This window comes from Rousettus aegyptiacus, unplaced genomic scaffold (genome assembly GCF_014176215.1).
Source record: "Rousettus aegyptiacus isolate mRouAeg1 unplaced genomic scaffold, mRouAeg1.p scaffold_m13_p_11, whole genome shotgun sequence".
In the NCBI taxonomy this organism is placed as follows: Eukaryota; Metazoa; Chordata; class Mammalia; order Chiroptera; family Pteropodidae; genus Rousettus; species Rousettus aegyptiacus.
Window position 1 is genome coordinate 93,821,960 of NW_023416286.1, and position 19,894 is coordinate 93,841,853.

Consider the following 19,894-nt stretch of genomic DNA (forward strand, 5'->3'; position numbering starts at 1 on the left):
CACCGGGGTCCAATAAGGCATTCTTTTGGGGACATACGGAAAAGAAAGCAAACTGAGCCTGAGATTTGATTACTGGCTGATGCCAGGTTTCTCTCTCACAGATGCTGTTACTGGAATAGTATTTTGTTTTATTTGCTTAAGCAAAAATTTTATTTCTAATATTTTAACTTAAAGGGTCGACCCTTTCCCATCAAATCAGGTCCTTGCTGGATTTTATGAATACTTAATATTCTTTCCAGAGATATCCAGAAAGATAGATTTAATAAGGAGAATCTATCATTATGAAACAGAAATCCCAACATTTTAGTTGGACTTAGAGTTCACAGAGGAAAATGAGCGAAACTGAGAAGAGTGGATGAGGTTGGAGCTGCAGATGGACTTCGAGCTGTTCTTCCAAACCGTATCGGCCCCGAACATTGTCCTCGCGGAGGCGGAAGTCATCGGCTGAGTTTTGCGTTTGCCCACGGACGATGTCCGCAACCATTTATCTTCTGCCCCATAAATATTTTTCTCTAGTGTCTCGAAAGGTACATGTACCTGCCAGAGGGACACCTTTCAAGGCTTCCGGTTGGTCTCACGGGGACATTTAGGGCCTTAGTTAGAATCTCTGCGTCCAGAACTTGGAGGCCGGAGGCGAGCCCGGTCGGGGCGGTTTGGGAAGGGCGCCTTGCCCTGGCTTCTGATGCGACCGATTCAGAAATGAGATATTCGAACAGGTCAGAGTGTCCCCGGGTGATAGCAGGAGGGAGGTTCCTGCGGGAAGGCAGACGGGACCCGTGATCTGAGTTACCCCGAGTGGGCACGCAGGGATGAAAATCCAGTAACCGGCCACCGAAAACCGCGACGCGCAAATTACCGTATTGATGTGCGTCGATCATGAAATGTGCATTGTGAAAAGTAACGGATACGGAATGATGGCGTCTCGTAAACCATCCCTAGACAGGAGCTGCGCCGTGTGGGGGGCGAGGCTGTCTTTTTACGCGTAGATACGGATGCATTGGAAGGTGGTTGTCCAGCTGTCCACGAGGCGCCAAATAGGGAGAGAACATGTTTTCACAGCCTTGGTTTTCCAGCTGGTGAAGTGGAAGTTTGGATCATAGGTACGACAGGTCTCATATCCAACCGAAACCCTCACAGGTAGTATTTCCCGCATTCCCTTCTCACGGGGAGGCAGGTTTGGCCACTCAGCCCGGGCCTCGGTGGTGTTTGAAGCGTCTCGAACCTGGTGTGTTTCAGTCAGAGCCTGGGGAAGCTTCCGGGGCTCTGTCTGGGGGCGGGTCACGAGAGGCAGAGGCTGGCATGCTCTCCGCTGGGGCACTGCCCGGCTTGGGATGTCGGCGCAGCCGGGGCCCAGCGCGAAGGGCGTTGGTGTCCTGGCGTGTCCTGGCGTGAGGCTTCCACGCAGCCAGCTGGCAGTTCCCGTGGCCGGAGCAGACGAGGGCGGGCCGGGAACGCCCGCACACCGGCCACGCTTCGGTGAGTCCATCTGTGTACACACGTCCGATGACGGATCCTTCTTTTAAGAAGTCTTTGGAGAGAGATTCCACAGTGTTGTAAAGCAAACCGTTTCTGGGCTCAAAAGCGCGCCATGAGAGTTCTCTCCTTTCCTACCATCTTTCTTTCCTGCATCCAAGCTGACCGTTCCGCTGTTCACGTTGTTTTAGCTAGAAAAGAACGGGCAAACGAGATTTGTTTTAACGAAAACGAAGCATTACTTTTGTTTGTTGAAAAATTGCTCCTCCGCTCTTTTAGGTGGTTTGCTAAAATTTTTATCATCGCTTTAGTCTCGGTTAGTGTCTTCCTGTTAAGTGTTTAAATTCCTATCTATTCTCTTCTCTTAACATCATCCGCCTTTGCCAGCGCTGCTTGAGCTGCTCCCTGAAACACAGACGCTCCGTCTGGGAAAGGCCGACGTGGCTCTCGCGGGGCGCGGAGCCACCGCTTTGAGGCCGCGGACGCTGGGTGTACGCGGGAGGCCACCGTCCCGGACGAAGGCCGCGGGACTCAGTCATGGTTGCGTGTGCTCTTGAATCCTGCCATCTCGGGTCCCGCAAGTTCCAAGTAAATGTCACATGGACTCAGAGAAAAACCTTCTGGGCGGGCTGTGCCTCCCCTGGGTTTCTGGAACGAAGCCCATGATTTGGAATCGAGTCCTGGCCTCGGACCCCAGGGCAGCTGGTCAGTGGCTGTGTGGACTTCGGTAGACGCTTCGCTTTTCTGCCTTTTCGATCCGTCCTGAGCAGACCCATGAGAACAGGGCCCCGGGAGGCCTCAACGCTGATGGCAGCCTGAGGGCAGGACCCACCCAGGACGAGTGTGTGTGTTCCGCTGTCATCGGCTCCTCCCCTCTCCACCTTCCCTGTTGGGGGCTGCAGAGGTCGCTGAGGATGTCTGTTTAGTCCCTGGGCTTCTCCTCGGTGCCCGGGGCCACTCAGAATCCTGTTGTCTTCTGCCCGTGGCCGGGGTCACCTGCCCATCTGAGGCCCATGCCATTGCGTTGCCCAAGGGGGCGCTGAAAGCCTCAGTAATCTCGAGCGTCTTTCCCTGGTTGGGGACCCCCTGCTGACAAAAGCTGAGTTCTTCCTTCTCGCCTTGGCCTCAGATAAAGCTTCTTCCTCCATTTCTCTGGGCTGAGACACTCTATGCCAGGTGCCCAAGCAGCGGGGCACTGGGATTAGAGAGTGGGGTGCTGGTCTGCATCGGGGTGCACACGCCATGCGGCTCCCCTCACCTCCTGCAGCCCCTGTCCTGGGGTCTGTGTCTGGCGCCAGGGACGTTCTCACACCTTCTCTCTGTGTCACCTCGGGCGTGGAAACAGCACACAGGTCCGGAGCAGGCGGCCGGGCCCTGAGGCGCCGCTCCACCCAGGACTCGGGGCCCCACCTGCTGGGTGCCCCTAGCTCAGGAGGCTCGTGGACTGGGGTACACCCCGACATGGGCACTGGTTGGGGGGAACCCGGTCCTTTTGCGCGGTTCTCGTGTGGCTGCTCGGTTCATCGCTGGCAGGGGAGTCCCCAGGGCAGCTGGGCGTTGAGACAGGCTCAGAGATGTCCCGGGGTTTCAAGCCTCTTGAGCAAGTGCTAAGCTAACTGAGGCTCACGATACTTTGTTTCCAATTACGGCTCGTGCTCCGGGGACCCTCCGCCTGCTTCGGATGGCTCTGCGATTGGAACATGACACCCGACAGCTGACGTGACATTAAAAAGACTCGGGTCAGAAGGGAGGTCGAGCGGACGTGTGGGACGGCAGATGGGCTGTCCTGATCACTTGCGGAGGCTTAGCGCCGCCACTCCGGGGTTTCGCGGGCGTAGGCACGGCGTAGCGGGCTTGTGAGCGTGCTGCAGGGCGGGCCATGGGGGACAGCGACGTGCTTTGGGAGCTGACATGTAGAGTCAGTGCTCCGAGGACCCCCGGGATGAAGAGAGCAGGAGAGAGAGTGGGGACATCCGGCCAGGCTCCCGCGGTGCCGAGCACGGTGGCAGTGCCTTCTGGGCACAGCCCCCCTTGTGGTCAGGGCTGCATTCGGGGGACAGCTGCGTTTCCTCCGGGCGGGCCTGCCCCCGGCCTTAGCGGGAACTCTGCCCTAGACCCGTCTCCGGTGACCTGGCTGGCCTGCCGCCTTGGCTCTGAGCGCACAGTCCGAGCCGGCAGCTCGTGTACTTTCCCAGAATAGAAGCGAAGCCAAGGACACCAGCAACGGCCGGGGCCGCACGCCCGCGGCGCGCCCCCTGGCGGCGGTCCGAGGCCGGGCCTAGCGCGGCGCCCCGGGCACTCAGCGGGCTTGTTCCCCCTGCAGGCGACGTCCACATTCCAGGGCCCCCCACCAACGTGCACGCCTCCGAGATCAGCAGAACCTACGTGGTCCTCAGCTGGGACCCGCCCGCCCCCCGCGGCAAGGAGCCTCTGACGTACTTCGTGGAGAAGGTACCCCGCCCACCGAGCCGGCGGGCCTGCGGGAGGTCGGAGGTCCAGGGCCTGCTCCGCCGGCCTGAAGGGAGCAGCGGCCAGAGCCACCGGGCAGCGGTTGCTCACGGCAGCGCGGGAGGGGCTCCGCGCGGCCGAGCTGTCTGTAACGAGCCCACGTCACGCCAGCCGCACTGTCCTGCCTCTGGCATGGCGCCGTCCGCGCGAGCCATGTCACCGGTCCCAGAGTCCCTGCTGTCCACGTGGGCACCGGGCAGGGGCAACCTGAGCCCCCGAGACCAGGGAGGAGCCGCAGGTCCTTTGCTGCTGCTCGCAGCTTGTCCATACGCCGCGTGGCCACTGGGTGGCGACGTCGTAGAGCAGTTCCCGCTCCAGGTGGCGGGGCTGGCGTGGCCGGCGGCAGGACCTCAGGTCTGGACGCGTGTGGGGCGATAGCTGGTGCACTGCAGCCCTGGACACGCGCACACACGCACGCACACACGCATGGACACACGCACATGGCTACACACTGATACATGCACACACAGCACACACGGGACACACACATAGGCACAAACGGACACATTCACATGGACATACATGAATACATAAACACACAGATGCACACACAGATACACACATGCAGACACGCAGGGACACACATGCACACGGACACACACACAGATGGACACGTGCACATGTGCGCACACAGGCGCACACACGTGGGCACGTGTATAACTGTGTGTGACCGACAGCATTTCGGAACCAACCTCTGTACCCCACAGACCTTCTGTGGAATAAAATTAAAACCACCAATAATTCCGTTGTATAGAAAACAGTCACATTAACAAATGGTGTATGTATTCAGTCTTTTCCACTACAAGTTTTTATATACTTGCTATATCATGGAAACAATTTAAATTTTATTTGCATTTAACAAAATGATCTAATTTTTCTCACCCTATTAAAGACCTCTTTATACAATAACTTAAAGGCTACATTTTAATATGAATGTATCACAACGTACCTTACCCTGTTGCTAGTTATCTGGATTGCGGTTACATAATTACCACTATAAGTAGCTGCAAAATAGTAACAATTTTAAATGAAAAGCGAACAGTTGATTTATGACAGCGTTTTATGACTGTATTCCTAAATTATCTTTAACTGTTTACAGTTCATTCCGTTTTACTAGAAGTATAACCTCTGTATTGAGTCCCTTAAGTTATCTATGGCTTAATTATCCCCTCTTTAGCGAAAATTTTACTGATAAGCATTTCCAACTTTTGATAATTTCTTACCCCTTCTCCAAATTGGCCCCCCTTTCATCAAGTTCAGGACAGATTTATTGACGGTTCAGTCGGCGGGTACGGGGTGGACGCCCCTGAAGCGCGGTCTGGTCAGCTAGATGGAACGCCCCCCCCCCCCCCGTCGCGACGCGGGGCAGCCCGGGCTCTGTGTCACCGGCCCTGTTTCTCCCGCAGTCCATGGTCGGGAGTGGCAGCTGGCAACGGGTCAACGCCCAGGTGGCCGTGAGGTCCCCTCGATACGCCGTCTTCGACCTTGCCGAGGGGAAACCGTATGTGTTCCGAGTTCTGTCCGCGAACAAGCATGGCCTGAGCGAGCCGTCGGAAATCACACCCCCCATCCAGGCCCAGGACACGGTCGGTGAGTGGTCACAGCATGTGGCCGGAGTGAGGAGGGGCCCCGGATAAGGCGACGTCGCATAACCACCACTCTGCACGGACAAACGCTGCCTGGGAGTTAAAATTCAAGGTGTCTCCTTTCCGTGAGGCGATGCTCTCTCTGCCATGCCTCGGAATTCCATCTCCCTCTGTGAAAGCGAGGAATGGCTCAGGAACATTTCTAGGCAACGGTCACTCAACGCTGAGTGTGCTGGAGTCTCTTCCCTGCATGGCCGCAGCCCCCTCCCCGAGGGGGTCACGTGCTGCCGTACACATCCTGGCCTGCTGGGGAGAGGGTGCCTGGGCAGCAGGCCAGGCACCCGGGTCCCCTCTCCAGGCCGCTGGAGCCGATGGAAATGCGTCTTGCTTTCTCGCAAGTGTTAAATTCTCATCCAAGGCAGTTGGCACCCAGTCAGCCAAAGTGTGTGTGACACCGGGGGTTTGCAGCAGCCTTGGTGGCTGTGAGGGACATGTTGCGATCACACGTCCTTCTGTTTGGGGACAGGTGGGGCCTTGGGAGGACAGAGAGGATGGTGAGGACCCCTGGGGTCCCCTGACTGTTCGCCCACCCCTTGTTTGTGTCCCTGTCCCGTCCTCCTTGCGCAAACTTCACCTGCTGGCCCAAACCCCGCGGACAGAGGGGCCGGGAGGGTCTGGTGCGTCTGCCAGAGGCGCTGACCACGCCCCTTCGTGTCTCCCCTTCAAAGCCGCCCCTTCCGCTCCTGGCCGGGTCCTCGCGTCCCGTGACACTAAGACGTCGGTGGTGGTGCAGTGGGACAGGCCGCGGCAGGACGAGGACCTGCTGGGCTACTACGTGGACTGCTGCGTGGCAGGGTCCAACCTCTGGGAGCCGTGCAACCACAAGCCCATCAGCTACAACAGGTGCCGCGCCCAGGAGCCCCGGCCCACCGCCCGGGAGTCACGTTCGGGAAGCAGAGCGGGGACACGCGGCGCACGCTGAGGGGGCCCAGGGCAGGCAGCGGTGGGTCTGGGAAGTGTCCGCCTGAGTCTGCGTTCTCACGCGCTCACCAGGGCGCCCGGCTCCGAGGTCGCTGAGCCGGCTCCGGTGCTCTTGGCCGAAGCGCTTTTCCTGCCGTTGTAAAAGGAGTTCCAGAACTTCCTTGGCGCCTCTGGCCTAATGAGCACTTAAACTGACCTCTGAGGGGAGAGTTGACATGGCCCTTGTGCTGCGGAAGGTGTCTTATTTTTCCACATTGATTTTCTGAACTTTTTTTTCTTTTTTTTTTAGGCGAGGCAACCCTTGGTTGACCTCACAGATTGCAAGGATTTTGTCAGCTTACAATCTCTTATTTTTTATTTATTATTATTTATACCTACAGCACCTGGTCTTCCCAGGTGGTCCCCATCCAAGCACTAACCAGGCCCGGCCCGGATTAGCTTCCGAGATCAGACGGGATCGGGCTCGTTCAGGGTGGTGTGGCCGTAGATGATTTTCCGAACTTTTAAAATTGCTTGGTTCTCATAACTGACAGTCCTCTTTGCTGGCTGCCGGCCGGGACAAAGCCTGGGGACCTTGTTCGGGGTGGGGTGGGGACTCTGAGGTGCAGGGCGAGGACCTCTGCTTAGCATCGGGTTTGCTGTCGCTCGCCCCGAGGGTGCTGAGGTCGTCTGCGGTTCCGGGGTTTGCTCCGGGACGTGCTTCCTAGGGCAATGAGGCAGCTGTCAGCTTCTCCACTGGGGATGGGTTAGCAGGTCAGGCACAGCCATCATTCCTTTTCAAACTTTTTTTTTTTAATAATTGGAAAAAGCGGTGGCTACAGAAAGCAGAGGGGCGCGGAGGAGAATGATGGTTACGTTATCCCAGCCCGTGGCCAGCAGAGGCAGGAGGCTCCCTCAGAAGCGGACACTTCAGATGTCACTTCAGGGCAGGAACTCCGTGAATGGTTTCCACGTGTTCGCAGGCTCTGCGGGAGAAATGCCCGCCGTCTCCCGCATGATGCTCCTCACAGTGCTGAGGGGGTCCCCCCGGTGCTGGGAGGGAGGTCCCCCCTCGGGGTTCGGGCGGTGAAGGACAGCACCGCTCGGCTGACTTCCCCGTCCCCACGGGGAACGGCTTCTCGCGAAGTTCCCGCGCCTGGGGGTTTATAACACACCTTCGATCACACAGAACCAGGACACTGCACAGAGCAGGTGACTCTGACGCTGAGTGGGGTCGCTTGGCGGTGGCAAGGGCCTCGCATTTTGCGTCCGAGACCCTGGCACATCAGGTCCTGCTGGAACTGGGTGTCTCCACCTTGCACTTTGACCCTGCGTGTCGGTCCCAACCAATTAGCTAAGAAAGCGGAGACAGGTGTGTGTAACCGGATGCGAAGCATCAGGAAACCGGCGCCCTTTCGGTCCGGCGAGGACGCTCAAAGGGCGCTCAAAGGCTCTGTCCCGCCGCCACGGGAGGACGGGGGCGGAGCCTGGTGACACACCATCCCTGTCCCCCCAGATTCGTGGTGCACGGCCTGACGCCTGGCGAGCAGTACATCTTCCGGGTCAAGGCGGTGAACGCCGTGGGCACCAGCGAGAACTCGCAGGAGTCGGACGCCATAAAGGTCCAGGCCGCCCTCAGTAAGTCTGGCGCTGCGCCCTCCCGTTTCGGGGTACCCAATGGGCTTTCATTTCTGCAGGAACAAACATTCGTGATGCCATTCAGGGTGTCTTCAGAGGAGACGGGGGGGGGGGTGGTGCTGGAAATGCCAGGGGGAGAGGGAGAAATGGAGAGATGCTGATGAAATGCAAATTAAAGAGGATGCTACTGCAGGCCACCCCTGTTGCCTTGTTCCTGCACCCACGTTAAGACAGTTGCCGCGGGGCCTGCGTCTCTCCTTCCAAAACAGACGCTGAGACCGAATGTCGCGGGACTGTCTAGCTATTCTTGATTCAGAGAACCTGCAAAGCTGTTGTTTGGTTCTTGTCACTGGTTATTTCCCGTGACCCCACCTTGTAGCTTGAACATTTTGAGGAACAGTTTGAAACAGAAAGGTCACTTACCTCACATTTTGGATCATAGTATCACCTTTTGCCTTCTGAGAGAAATGCTTTGCTGTTTAATTATCTTTCTCTCCAACTAAATTTAAAAATATTTTTCTGAAATTACGATTTCTAACAATAATGTTTCTAGAATTTCCAAGTAATGTCAAATCTGATAATACTTAGGTGGGCAGTAGAGCAAAGAGTAAATTTTTGTTTTTGTTTTAAGGTCGTCATTCTAATCTATTTTTCCCAAGAGGCAACTTTCAAACACTCCCCACCTGCCTCTTTAAGTCATTCCTGTGAAATGAAAACCAATCGTTTAAATTTTTATTCTGTAGGTTACTAAGAGTTGGGGAAAACCAGAGACAAAAATTTTTTTCCAGCGTGTTATGAAAAGATGGCTCATTGCCGATGATCTCACGCTCGGTGGAGCTGACCCAGTGCAGCCAGGCGGGGGCGAAGGCTCCCTGGCCTCGGCGGCCCCCACGGGGGCCCCGGCGCCCACTCCTCTGCAGGTTCCCCTCGGAGGAGCGGGGAGGCGCCGTCACCTCACGAGTCCAGCTGGTGTTAAGTAGCCTGTTGCCTTGGTGTTAGTGACGTTCTGGGGACCGTGTTAGAAATAGCCATAAATATACAGGAGAGCATTTCCTAAACTTTCTTTTACAAAGGAGAGAAAAGCAAAGATGGTTGAAGGGTGGGCGGAGAGAGGGCGAGAGGGCCGCGCCCCGGTCACCTCCCTGTTCCCTCGCAGCCGTGCCCTCCCACCCTTACGGGGTCACGCTCCTCAACTGCGACGGCCACTCCATGACGCTCGGCTGGAAGGTCCCCAGGTTCAGCGGCGGCGCGCCCATCCTCGGGTATTTCATAGACAAGCGCGAGGCCCGTCACCAGAACTGGCACGAGGTCAATTCCGCACCCGTCCGAGAGAGGGTCCTGACGGTGGGTGCCGACCGCTCGTCTGTCCCCCGTGATCCCGCTCAGCGCCTCCCGCCACCCCCAGCCCTCCTCCTCTCCCCATCCCCCTCCCCTCCCCTCCCCCTCTCCCCTCCCCCACCGTCCCTCCCTCCCCTCCCCTCCTCCTTCCCCTCCCCTCCTCCTCCTCACTGTCACCTGTACCCCTCGCCCCCAACGGACCGGACGTCACGTGGCTTATGTTTTGCGTATTAACGTGAACACAACCTGAACAGGTGGAAGGCTTGACGGAAGGCGCCTTGTACGAGTTCAGGATTGCGGCCAGCAACGTGGCGGGGGTCGGGCGGCCCTCAGACCCCAGCGAGCTCTTCACGTGCGAGGCCTGGACGGCACCGGAGCCTGGTGAGGGGCCCGAGCCCTGGACGTGGGGGGCAGGGCTGAGAAGCGGGCTTCTGGCTCCCCCCCAGACCGCAGCAGCCCGTCACCCCTCTGCAGCGAGCAGGGCGTGGTCCCTGCTCACACACGCCACGGCACCGCCCCCACTGTGCGGGGCCGGGCAAGGCTGAGGGTGGCCCGCAGTTTGGGTGGGGTGCAGACAGGTGAGCCGGCGACAAGCGCAGAATGATCAGTGTGGGTGTGAATGAAGGGAGAGGAGCAGCAGGGGCACCCGTCCCCAGCGGGCCAGCGTCCCACGGTCGAGGATGCGGCCACGGACGCCGGGCTCCGGCCTTGTGGGAGGAGGGGACAGCGCCGGCCGGGGCTAGCACAGAGCGTGACGCCGGGAGTCCCGCCCCCGCGCGTCTGGGACCTTGGCCCCAAGTTCTGCAGATCCGCGCCTGCTCAGGGCTCTGCCTTCCTGTGCCTTCCACACGGTCTCGAGCACCGGGCGTCAGCTCGGAGCGGGCGTGTAATCCGTCAGGAACCTAAACGCAGCGGGTAACACGCTCGCGCTCAGAGAAAACAAAGCAGCGAAACCCCGGAGGGCGAAGCCGGGCAGCTCCAGGCTTCAGGCTGCCCTTCGCTCCCCTGACGCGCTTACCTCGTTGGCGCCAGTTTTAATGGGATTGGTTTTTGCCCCTCAGCAACGTCGATGGAAGGTCAGAGTGTCCAGGGCTTCCAGGAAGTGGCCTCACCACACGCCGAGTGGTGTGACGTGGTTCAGACTGAGCCCCCAGCTCCCCCTGCCGCTCAGGGTCCCCCGACCTGGGGCGTTGGCCCCACCCCCCAGCGAGTAGCTGTGGGGGCTCAGGCAGCGGCCCTGAGGGCACGTGGCGGTGGCCCTGGCGAGTCCGTGGGCCGCAGGCGGTCGGCTCCGAACGGGAGCCCCAGGTGGCGGGTCGCACGAGTGCCGCCCGTCCCCACGCCTCTTCTCTCTACGACGCGTGCTGCTGGTGCGGAGCCAGCGCGGGGGACCCTGGGGAGCAGTTCGCGTCACCGAGGCGCCCGGTCGCTGGCGGCGAGCTCGTTAGCCCAGCCCCGAGCCCCGCGCTGAGCTGCGGCCGGCAGCCCCAGGAGGGAGCGTGGGCCACGCCTGCGGGGCCGGGGCGGGGTCCATGGGGCGGCGGGCTCTCCGCGGAGGTCTGCGCGCACGTGCCCACGGACGACCCGTTCCAGGCCCTGCCTACGACCTGACGTTCTGCGAGGTGAGGGACTCGTCGCTGGTCTTGCTGTGGAAGGCGCCGGTGTATGCCGGCGGCAGCCCTGTGTCCGGCTACTTGGTGGACTACCAGGAAGGCGACTCCGGCGAGTGGGTCACCGCCAACGAGGCGGCAACCGCGAACCGCTATCTAAAGGTGACACCCCCCCCCCCACCACCCGTGTCCCCTGGGAGCAGGTGTTCTCCCCTCAGGGGCAGACCAGCCGGGCGACTGGGGAGGAGGGGGCCTCAGCTCTGTGCGTCTGCAGAATGACCGCACGTGGTTCCTGCAGAGGGGGCGGCTGCCGTCTCTGGCTCCCGCGTGCTGGCCGTGGGGACCTGGGGACGTGCGCTTCCTCCCACAGCCCCGGCTGACAGCCCTGCACACCCCTAGACAGTCCCGGAGGACAGGCTGCCGTGCGTGCTTTCCACGGGGTGATTATGATTGTATAGAGCCTTTCCCACGTGAAACGTGGCTGCTGATGCAAGCCCCGCTGGTGACACACACACACGTGCACGTGCACACGCACACGCACGTGACTGGTTTACCGTGTCCGACACACTTGCAGTGGGCAGATCGCTCTAGCCTGTCTTTCTCCAAATGTTTCTACGTTAGTCCCTACGATTCGCCAGCACCCGGGGTCTGCGGTGCCAACGGCCCTCGGCCCTGCTGGCCGCCTCCCCGGCTCGCAGCCACCTCCCCGGCTCGCGGCCGGCCGCCCGCCCTCACCCGGACGCTGCCTTCGCTCGGCTGTGGGCTCTGTGGTACCGCTGAGACACAGAGGTGACCCGCGTTTCCCCTGAGGGGAAGGCCAGGCCTGAGCCGGCACACGGCTGCACAGCACGGAGGCCTCAGAGCGGTCTCTTCTGGAAAGCGGCGGACAGCGAGAAGCAAGATCGTTACTTCTCGATGAGCAAATCGGCTCCGGAGAATCTAGCTGAACAACTTAGGACTTAGCTACTTAGTGTTTTTTTACGATTTCCAATGCAGATTATAACACCATCTATATAGATATAAGAAGAGCTTGATTTAATTTTGGTGTGTCAAAAACGATGGCATATTTTGCCGTTAAAAATCATGCTTAATATTTAACCCCAGAGAATGGGGTTAAGTGGGTATGCCAGATCACAAACCAGATAATAAGATTATCACTCTGCTTTAAAACGCAAAGAAAAAACAAAGAGAACATATCAAAATTGTAGCAAATCCGTTTTCTGCAAAGTCGGATCAGGAAGGCGGAGCTCTTGCTGCCCCGCCTCCTAGCTGAGGGCGGGGCTTCCAGATGGGGGTGGGGGGTGGTCACTGTTAAAACCAGAGCTCGGTACACGTGCGCCGTGACAGGGCCCTATCGGTTCACCTCCGCGCTCCAGGTGTGCGGGCTGCAGCAGGGCCACACCTACGTCTTCCGCGTGCGGGCCGTGAACGCCAGCGGCGTGGGGAAGCCGTCGGACGCGTCCGAGCCGGTGCTGCTGGAGGCGCGGCCAGGTGGGTGTGCGGCCAGGTGGGCGTGAGGCCAGGTGGGTGTGCGGCCTGGTGGGTCAGGTGGGCGTGAGGCCAGGTGGGCGTGAGGCCAGGTGGGCGTGTGGCCAGGTGGGCGTGAGGCGTGGCGCCCGGGCGGGCGGGCGCCTGTGTGTCCGGCGGGTGCGCAGGACGCCGGAGCGAGGCGGGGACGCACGCGGCCTGTCGGGCTGGACGGGCGAGCGCAGCAGCGGGCGCTGGCCGCGGGGAGCCGCGGGCGGGAGAGGACCCCGGGGCAGCGTGCGTGGCCGCCGCGCAGGACAGACGCCGGTCTTCCACGTCGCTGCTGGGGTTCGATCAGGAAATTACAAATCCGTTGCTGATTCTCTTGGGCACAAGTGAGGGCAGCCCGTCCGGGTGGCGGTGGCGAGGGGCGCAGCTCCGGGCGGGGGCGGGGGGGGGGGCAGCGCGCAGGCGCAGACGGAGCCGGGGCCCGGACTGCGCGCGGCGTCCCCTGCTGCCCGGACCCGACGCTCGCGGGGTCTCGTCCTGTCCCCGACCAAGGCCCGCCCTCCGCGTCTCCCGCTCTGTAACCGCGGAGCCTCCGCGCTCGCCCGAGGGAGGGCTCGTCCCTGGCCTGGGTGGGGCCGCGTGTCCGCCTTGTTTGAAAGTGACAAACATCCCCCCAAGTGAAAAAGTGGGGACACGGGAGCCACCCGAGGGAGAGTTGCGTGGTCATGTGACCCGCTGCCATGGGGGGGGGGTTGCAGACGTTTGGGGAGCAGAGTGAGGCAGGGAGGCCCCGTGAGGAGGATCCGCAGCCCCCAAGGTTCCCCTCAGAGGTCCGCCCTGGCCCCCCGCCCCAGCTGACATCCGGGGCGGCTGCATGGGGTGAAGCTGGCTGGGGCGGGAGCGACGCCGGCCACGCCCCCCCCAGGAGGCCGCGCCCCGGGCCCGCGGGGTCAGCGCGCGTCCTCGCCCTGCAGGCACCAAGGAGGTCAGCGTCGGCGTGGACGAGCAGGGCGACATCTACCTGAGCTTCGACTGCCCGGAGATGACCGACGCCTCGCGCTTCACGTGGTGTAAATCCTACGAGGAGCTGGCCGACGACGAGAAGTTTCGCGTGGAGACCGTGGGGGACCAGTGAGTGGCCGGGGGTAGCTGGCCACCCCGCCCCTCGGAGGCGCGCGCCCTGGCTCCTCAGCGCTCCCCGTGTTCTCCCCGCAGCTCCAAGCTGTACTTCAAGAACCCGGACAAGGCGGACTTGGGCACCTACTCCGTGTCTGTGAGTGACACGGAGGGCGTGTCCTCCAGTTTCGTCTTGGATGAGAAAGGTAACGCCCAGGGGCCCAGGCCGGCCTGTTTCAGATATTGGCACTAACATGGGAGAGACCTGTTTGCCTAGAAAACGGTGCGCGTTTGTGGGGGGCCGGAGGACTCCGCAAACAAGCCTAACGTTACGTCAGCAAGGAAGCAAACTCTAGAGTGTGTCTTCTACCCGCCACATAAGCCCCCGGCCCCGAGCACAGTGCTTACGAAGCTCTGGTCACATTTCAGTGCTTCGGCACGCAGGGCGTACGTGGCATGTCAGGACGCCCACAAAACCAGAGGCATGCGGATGGGAGGGGCTGTCTTCCCAGCACGGATGACCAGGGCGACAAAGAACTCAGATCCACACATCGCTCTGTGTGTGAAGCGGTGTTTGACTGCCGTTGTCAAAACCTCTCGCTGTCTTTCGAAGAGAAAACAGAAAGCAGAAAACTATGACCCGGGAGAGAGCAGCAGTTTCTCAAAGCTCAGCGTTAGGCGTTTCTGGGGGTCCGCTCACTGCCGGGCTCTGTGTCCTTGTCCCAGCTCCCTCCGCCTGTGCAGGGCAGAGTCAGCCCCGCAGGTGCGTTCACTGCGCAGTGAGCCGGAGTCGAGTGGCAGCGCGGGGCAGAAGCCCCAGGTCTCTGCGGTTTTGGTCTTTGATGCGCCCAGTCCTCTGCGGAAGGGCGCGGTCCCCTGGGACGCGTAAAGCTTGAGAAGCAAACCCTCTGTCGACAGCTGGCACCCTGCTCGGCGGCGTGCGGGGAGGGGCTGTCCCCAGGGAGCCGGGCCCGGCGTGGGCACCGGCGGCGGCGAGGGGAGGAGGGGCAGACAGGCGAGGCGGGGCAGACTCTGGCCTCGTGTCCAACGTCTGCGTGCTCAGGTCAAAACCGACGGACGTTGTTTTTTTCTTAATTTTAGAGCTCGAACGTTTGATGGCACTGAGCAACGAGATAAAGAACCCCAGTAAGTAAGGCCCGGACCCCCGAAACCACGACTGCTCTCTCACCTGGGGCGCCCCCTCTGGGACTCGCGGGGGAGGATGGCCCCATCTCCTGCTCCGGCTTCCAGCCCGGTCACCGATGCACTTGAAACAAGTGTCTGCGGAGCGCGTAACCCGCAGACGTTTTCGTCACGTAGAGAGGGCTTTGGGTTTGCAGTTTAGCACGGCTGTTGCTCACCCAAGTGTGACGTCCGCCCAACACAACCCTCCGTCACTGCACGTCACCGGACACAGAAGTGACGCGGGTGTGGAGCCCCCGGAGCCCCAGGGAGCCAGGCGCCCGCCGCACGCGGCCACCTGCGGCCCCCGGAGCCCCAGGGAGCCAGGCGCCCGCCGCGCGCACAGCGGGCCCAGCGGAGCTTCGTTTTCCATCCTCCGTGTCCATGACCCGAGTCGACGCGCCGGGGTTTCGCGTCCTTGGAGGGTTTAGTAGCCAGGACGACTCCTCCTCCAGCCTGCGGCGCGTCTTCCTCACGGGGTCCACGCATCGTTCACGCGCGATCTCTTTCCTTCCCGCAGCGATCCCGCTGAAGTCGGAATTGGCGTACGAGGTTTTCGACAAGGGCCAGGTCCGCTTCTGGCTGCAGGCCGAGCATTTGTCACCGGACGCCAGCTTCCGGTTTATCATCAACGATCGGGAAGTGTCTGACAGCGAGGTGAGAGCGTGGGGAGCGCCCCGGCTTCGCAGACGCCCCGCTTTACTTCGGGGCTGTACGTCGGGCATGGAGGGTGGATATGGTGAATGAGGGGCCGCTGGTTAGGCAAGGCGTCGGAGCCTTTCACATCCAGCCAGCTGGGCGTGAAGAACGACCGTCTAAGTTAGGGGCGCTGAACGTGGCCGTGCGAAGTGGTTCATCCGGGCCGTGTGGGGCGCCCTCGGTGGACCAGCCGCTGGGTCTCGGCAGCGGTCCCGGCCAGATGTTTCGCGCTGTCGTCCGGCGGCAGCCGGGCGACCGTCCCTGCCGCGGAGGGCAGACCCGCCAGGGGCGTGCGGTCCCCTGTGGGCGGACGCCGCCCCCGCGTCCTCTCCTGGCCGCGCACACGAGCCTGGCGGGCGCTGCACGCCTCCCGCTCCGCTCGTTTCAACGTGTCCCGCCCCCCGCCTTCACCCCTTTCCGTCCGTCTCTCTCACGCTGCACACCGACGACCTTCCGGCTTCCCATGGAGAAGAAACCCGGTGGCCTTGCACATGCACACACCGTGTGCCTCGCACTTCTGAAAACCGGGGCTTCTCACCGTGAAGGCGACGTCTTTGTCTACTGGAAGCCAAGACCCTGGGTGAAGGCTGGGCTTTATTCACTTAAATCTGAAAGTCGTAGTTAAATTCAGGGGACCCGAAGCCCCCCAGGTGACTGCTGGGGACTCGGGTTGTCTCCTCCCTTCCCGGCGGATGGCGGTCTTGATTCTGGGAACCGTCTTTGATCGTCTGTCACAGCTCATCGGACAGTAGGGACGGGAAAGTGAGACATCAAGTGCCCTCCGGCGGGGGGGGGGGGCGATCGATCACAGGGACGAAGAAATCCGGCCTCAACCAGAGAACGACGCAGACAACCCGCGGGCTCGAGGGCGTCGGAATGGTGCGGTGGACGCTGAATTCAGGGGTGCCGGGGGTGGCCGGGCCGGGCGTTCGGGGAGCCGTCAGGGGCGCTGGGTTCCTGGGCCGCGTCCGAGGAGGACGGACGGGGGACGCACAGGGGGGTGGAGCCCGCGCCCACACGCCCGGGGCTGGCAGAGCTGCAGCTGCCCGGGAGCGAGGAGGGGCAGCTGCCCCCGCGACCTCGGAAACGCACTGGGGCGCGATGCAAGGCACGGAGGACGGGAGCTTCAGGGCCGGCGCCCGACGCGGGGGCCGGACCCCGGCGTAGACCGAGGAAGCGCTGTTTTGGTAACGTTCGTCTTCTACACGGTCTCTGGTGACACTGGCATTCGTAATGCCAGAATAGAAATGTCCCCGCAAACGGGAGGGCGGGCCTCGTGGAAAAAAAACGCGTGATCTGTCGGAAGACGAACCCTGTGCTCCTGGCTAAACCTAGACGTTTCTGTTAGTTACCTGCAGATAGAAAACCTTCTCGATGTTTTCATTAAGGGCCGGATTCTGGGCGCAGTGGGGCTCCGAGGGGCTGGGGGTGGGCACACCCCGGGGTGGCCCTGCTTCACGTGCTGCCGGCCACACTCTCTTAGTTTTCCTTCTGTCCGTCTTGCCCCATGGGTCCCCCACGCTGGAAGGGAGGGTCGTAACTCGGGTCGGGAAGCCATTGCTTAGACCGCAGCGAGCTCGGTCTGGGAGGGAAGATGGACTCTGCAGTAAGTGTCAACAGCAGACGCTGTCATTCGGGGCGCGGGCGGTACCGCTGGCCGTTCGATGAGCAGGGCTGTGAGGAGGGTCCCAGGTCCGGGGCCCCCAAGCCACCCTTCCCTGTGTCCCCGCTGCTGTTACGACGAGTCACTCGTGTGGACGTGGCCCTCTGTCTTGGAGGGGAGGGGACGTTTTCCGTCTTCCCTTCTAGCCTCCTCGGCTGGTCCAGTGATTAAACTGACGTCTGACAGGTCACCAGGAGGAAAACAAATTTAATTTCTTCCGCGTGAAACGTGAGACTCAAAGAAGGGACTGAAGCAGGCAGCTTCTCTACCTTTCAGACAAGGAGCCCGACCTGTGGGGCACAGGGGTCTGCGGGGTGGGCCGGCCTTGTTCGCACGGACTCCTCAGCCCTGACTCCCCCGTCTCTGGTGACACGGACACCACTGCCCTCCCGCCGTGTGTGGGGGGCGCATTTCATCTCCTGCTTCGGGGACGAAGGAGGTCCGAGTGCCCTTGCCACACTGGCTGCGTCTTAAGTCACTTCCGTCCAAAGCAGCCGACACGCCTCAGTGGCACCCCTGGGTGGCACGTCTGCACCCTTTACACCCGCCTGCCTCAGACCCCGTGTCACCCAGGGCGGGACGACGGTCCCTCAGCGACTCGCACGAGTGACGGGGGCGCAGTCGGAGGAAGGCCGAGCCGCGAACATGTCCCCGGGCAGAGGCCGCCCACGTGGGGACCACGGCGCCCATGTAGCCGCCCGCGCTGCCGTGGGTGGGCGTGAGGGAGGGGGCGGTCGCGGCGGTGCGGGCTGAGGGACACCCTGGACACCGCACGGTTTCCCTGAGGCTTTGTCTGCAGGGGGCCGCGGCTGGCGCGGAAGGCTCCCCGGGCCCACAGGTGGGAGGCTGTGCGGCCCCCGCTCCAGCCCCGCCGCCCTGACCTGCGAGGCGTCTCTCCCGAGGTGCCTCAGCTGCTCCCTGCCCGCGCCGTGGTGACGCGGGCCCCCGCGTGCCCCCCACCAGGCTGGAAGCCCGAGGTCCCCGTCGCCCCAGCCTTGAACGTGGCAGGAGCATGCGGATGAATGGGGGCCAGGCAGACTCTGGTACGGGGCAGAAACGACGGGGGGAGGCCGGGATACGGACGTCCTTGAGGAGACTTGGCTGAGTGTCACTCGGTGGCGTCGGGACACCTGCCAGCCCGGCGCGGTAGACGGCCCCGGAGTGCAACGCCACGGGCTGACTCACGAGGGCGTCCGTGAACACGCGTTTGGCATTTATGGGCTGCCAGTGGCGTTAGGTGTGGGTGGCGTTGCCAAGATGGGCGCCAGGCCCAATCTGAAGGAGCCCCCCTCCAGCAAGGGAGACAGAGGCAGGAGGATAGTCAGACCCGACGTCCCGTGCGGGGCAGGCGGGGGCGGCCGGGAGCCCACAGGACGCGCACCCAACCGGAATCCAAGGACGGCCCGGGAGTCCTGCCCGAGGGCGCGTGAGGGGGCAGGGCTGGCATCCCGGCGAAGCCACCGCGGGAGCCCGGGGAGAGGCCGTGACAGGCTGTGGGCGGCATCGCCGCCCGCGCTAGGCGCGTGCTCGGGAGAGCGCGATTCTGCGGGAGTCTCGTCACGCCCCGCACGGGAGGGTCGGCTGCTCTCGCGCCCACACGTGTCCCTCAGTCGATGTTCGGTTCACCAAGACGGTTAGTGGATACAATGTGTGTGTGTGAGAGAGAGACAATCCCTTAAGATGTAATAGCCGATGTAGCTATTTTCCAGATAAACCTGGAAGAAGGAATGTCACTGTGGAATCCTCTGTTTCCTTTCCAGACGCACAGAATTAAATGTGACAAAGCCACTGGCCTTATTGAGATGGTGATGGATCAATTCACTATTGAGAACGAAGGTACCTACACAGTGCAGATTCACGACGGAAAAGCCAAAAGTCAATCTTCTTTGGTTCTTATTGGAGATGGTAGGCGATGTTGAATATTTTCATACGCCCATAAAGAAAGTTCAAAGCAGATTCTTTTGACCAGAGTGAAGCAAACATTATTTCATGTCTTTTTTCCCCCCCGAAATACTGAATTTAGCATTCAAGGCTGTCCTAGATGAGGCCGAATTTCAAAGGAAAGAATTTCTCAGGAAACAAGGTAGGTTGTTGGCTCACCCACCACTAAAATAAATAATTAAAAGACCAAAAAACTAAAAAACAAAGATTTCAGATTTGACTCCTCTCCCAAAGGAGACCTCCATGATGCCCTGTGACCAAAGGCAGAAGTTAGGCCCTTTCTCCTTTCTAGAAACTTGGGTAGCTTCTGTTCTTTGCCCTTTTATTTTATCTGTATTTTTTTTTCTCACTCCTGCCGTTAGAAGCCCCAGAATCTGTTATTTTAAGTGTCTGCATTTTCTATTACTTCCTGGGTCAAGCAGAAGACCAATTTGCAGGGCTGAGTGGCGCGCTCGCTGACCGCCGGTCTCTGAGCACATGGCTGGGGGACGGGGTCCCCCAACGCCTGCTCCCTTCAGGCAGTCGGCCACGTGCGTGAAACCCCTTAACGAGCACGTGCCAGCCAAAGCATCAGGGCTCCCGGCCACCGAACCAGCTCGTGTTCCCGCCACGCCCGGCTCGGCTCTCCGGGCGTTCACAGTGGGTGTTCACACCTCCCCTGACCCCACGCACCCCCGGGTCCCTCTGCCGTTCCTCCTCTAAGC

General features: G+C 61.0%; 1 protein-coding gene and 1 pseudogene across 1 annotated transcript in view; one reads left to right on the forward strand and one right to left on the reverse strand.

Moving 5' to 3' along the window:
* Positions 1-19,894, forward strand: part of MYOM2 (myomesin 2) — a 53,310-nt gene that overhangs the window by 22,367 nt on the left and 11,049 nt on the right. Inside the window, exons 14-27 of the mRNA XM_036228982.1 lie at positions 3,797-3,924; positions 5,388-5,571; positions 6,296-6,470; positions 8,044-8,165; positions 9,322-9,509; positions 9,758-9,884; positions 11,097-11,275; positions 12,490-12,604; positions 13,564-13,720; positions 13,805-13,911; positions 14,807-14,851; positions 15,408-15,544; positions 19,010-19,154; positions 19,273-19,332. Of these exons, the coding sequence (XP_036084875.1) occupies positions 3,797-3,924; positions 5,388-5,571; positions 6,296-6,470; positions 8,044-8,165; positions 9,322-9,509; positions 9,758-9,884; positions 11,097-11,275; positions 12,490-12,604; positions 13,564-13,720; positions 13,805-13,911; positions 14,807-14,851; positions 15,408-15,544; positions 19,010-19,154; positions 19,273-19,332 (1,869 nt within the window). The remainder of the gene's footprint in view (positions 1-3,796; positions 3,925-5,387; positions 5,572-6,295; positions 6,471-8,043; positions 8,166-9,321; positions 9,510-9,757; positions 9,885-11,096; positions 11,276-12,489; positions 12,605-13,563; positions 13,721-13,804; positions 13,912-14,806; positions 14,852-15,407; positions 15,545-19,009; positions 19,155-19,272; positions 19,333-19,894) is intronic.
* Positions 6,920-7,037, reverse strand: LOC118609494 (annotated as a pseudogene).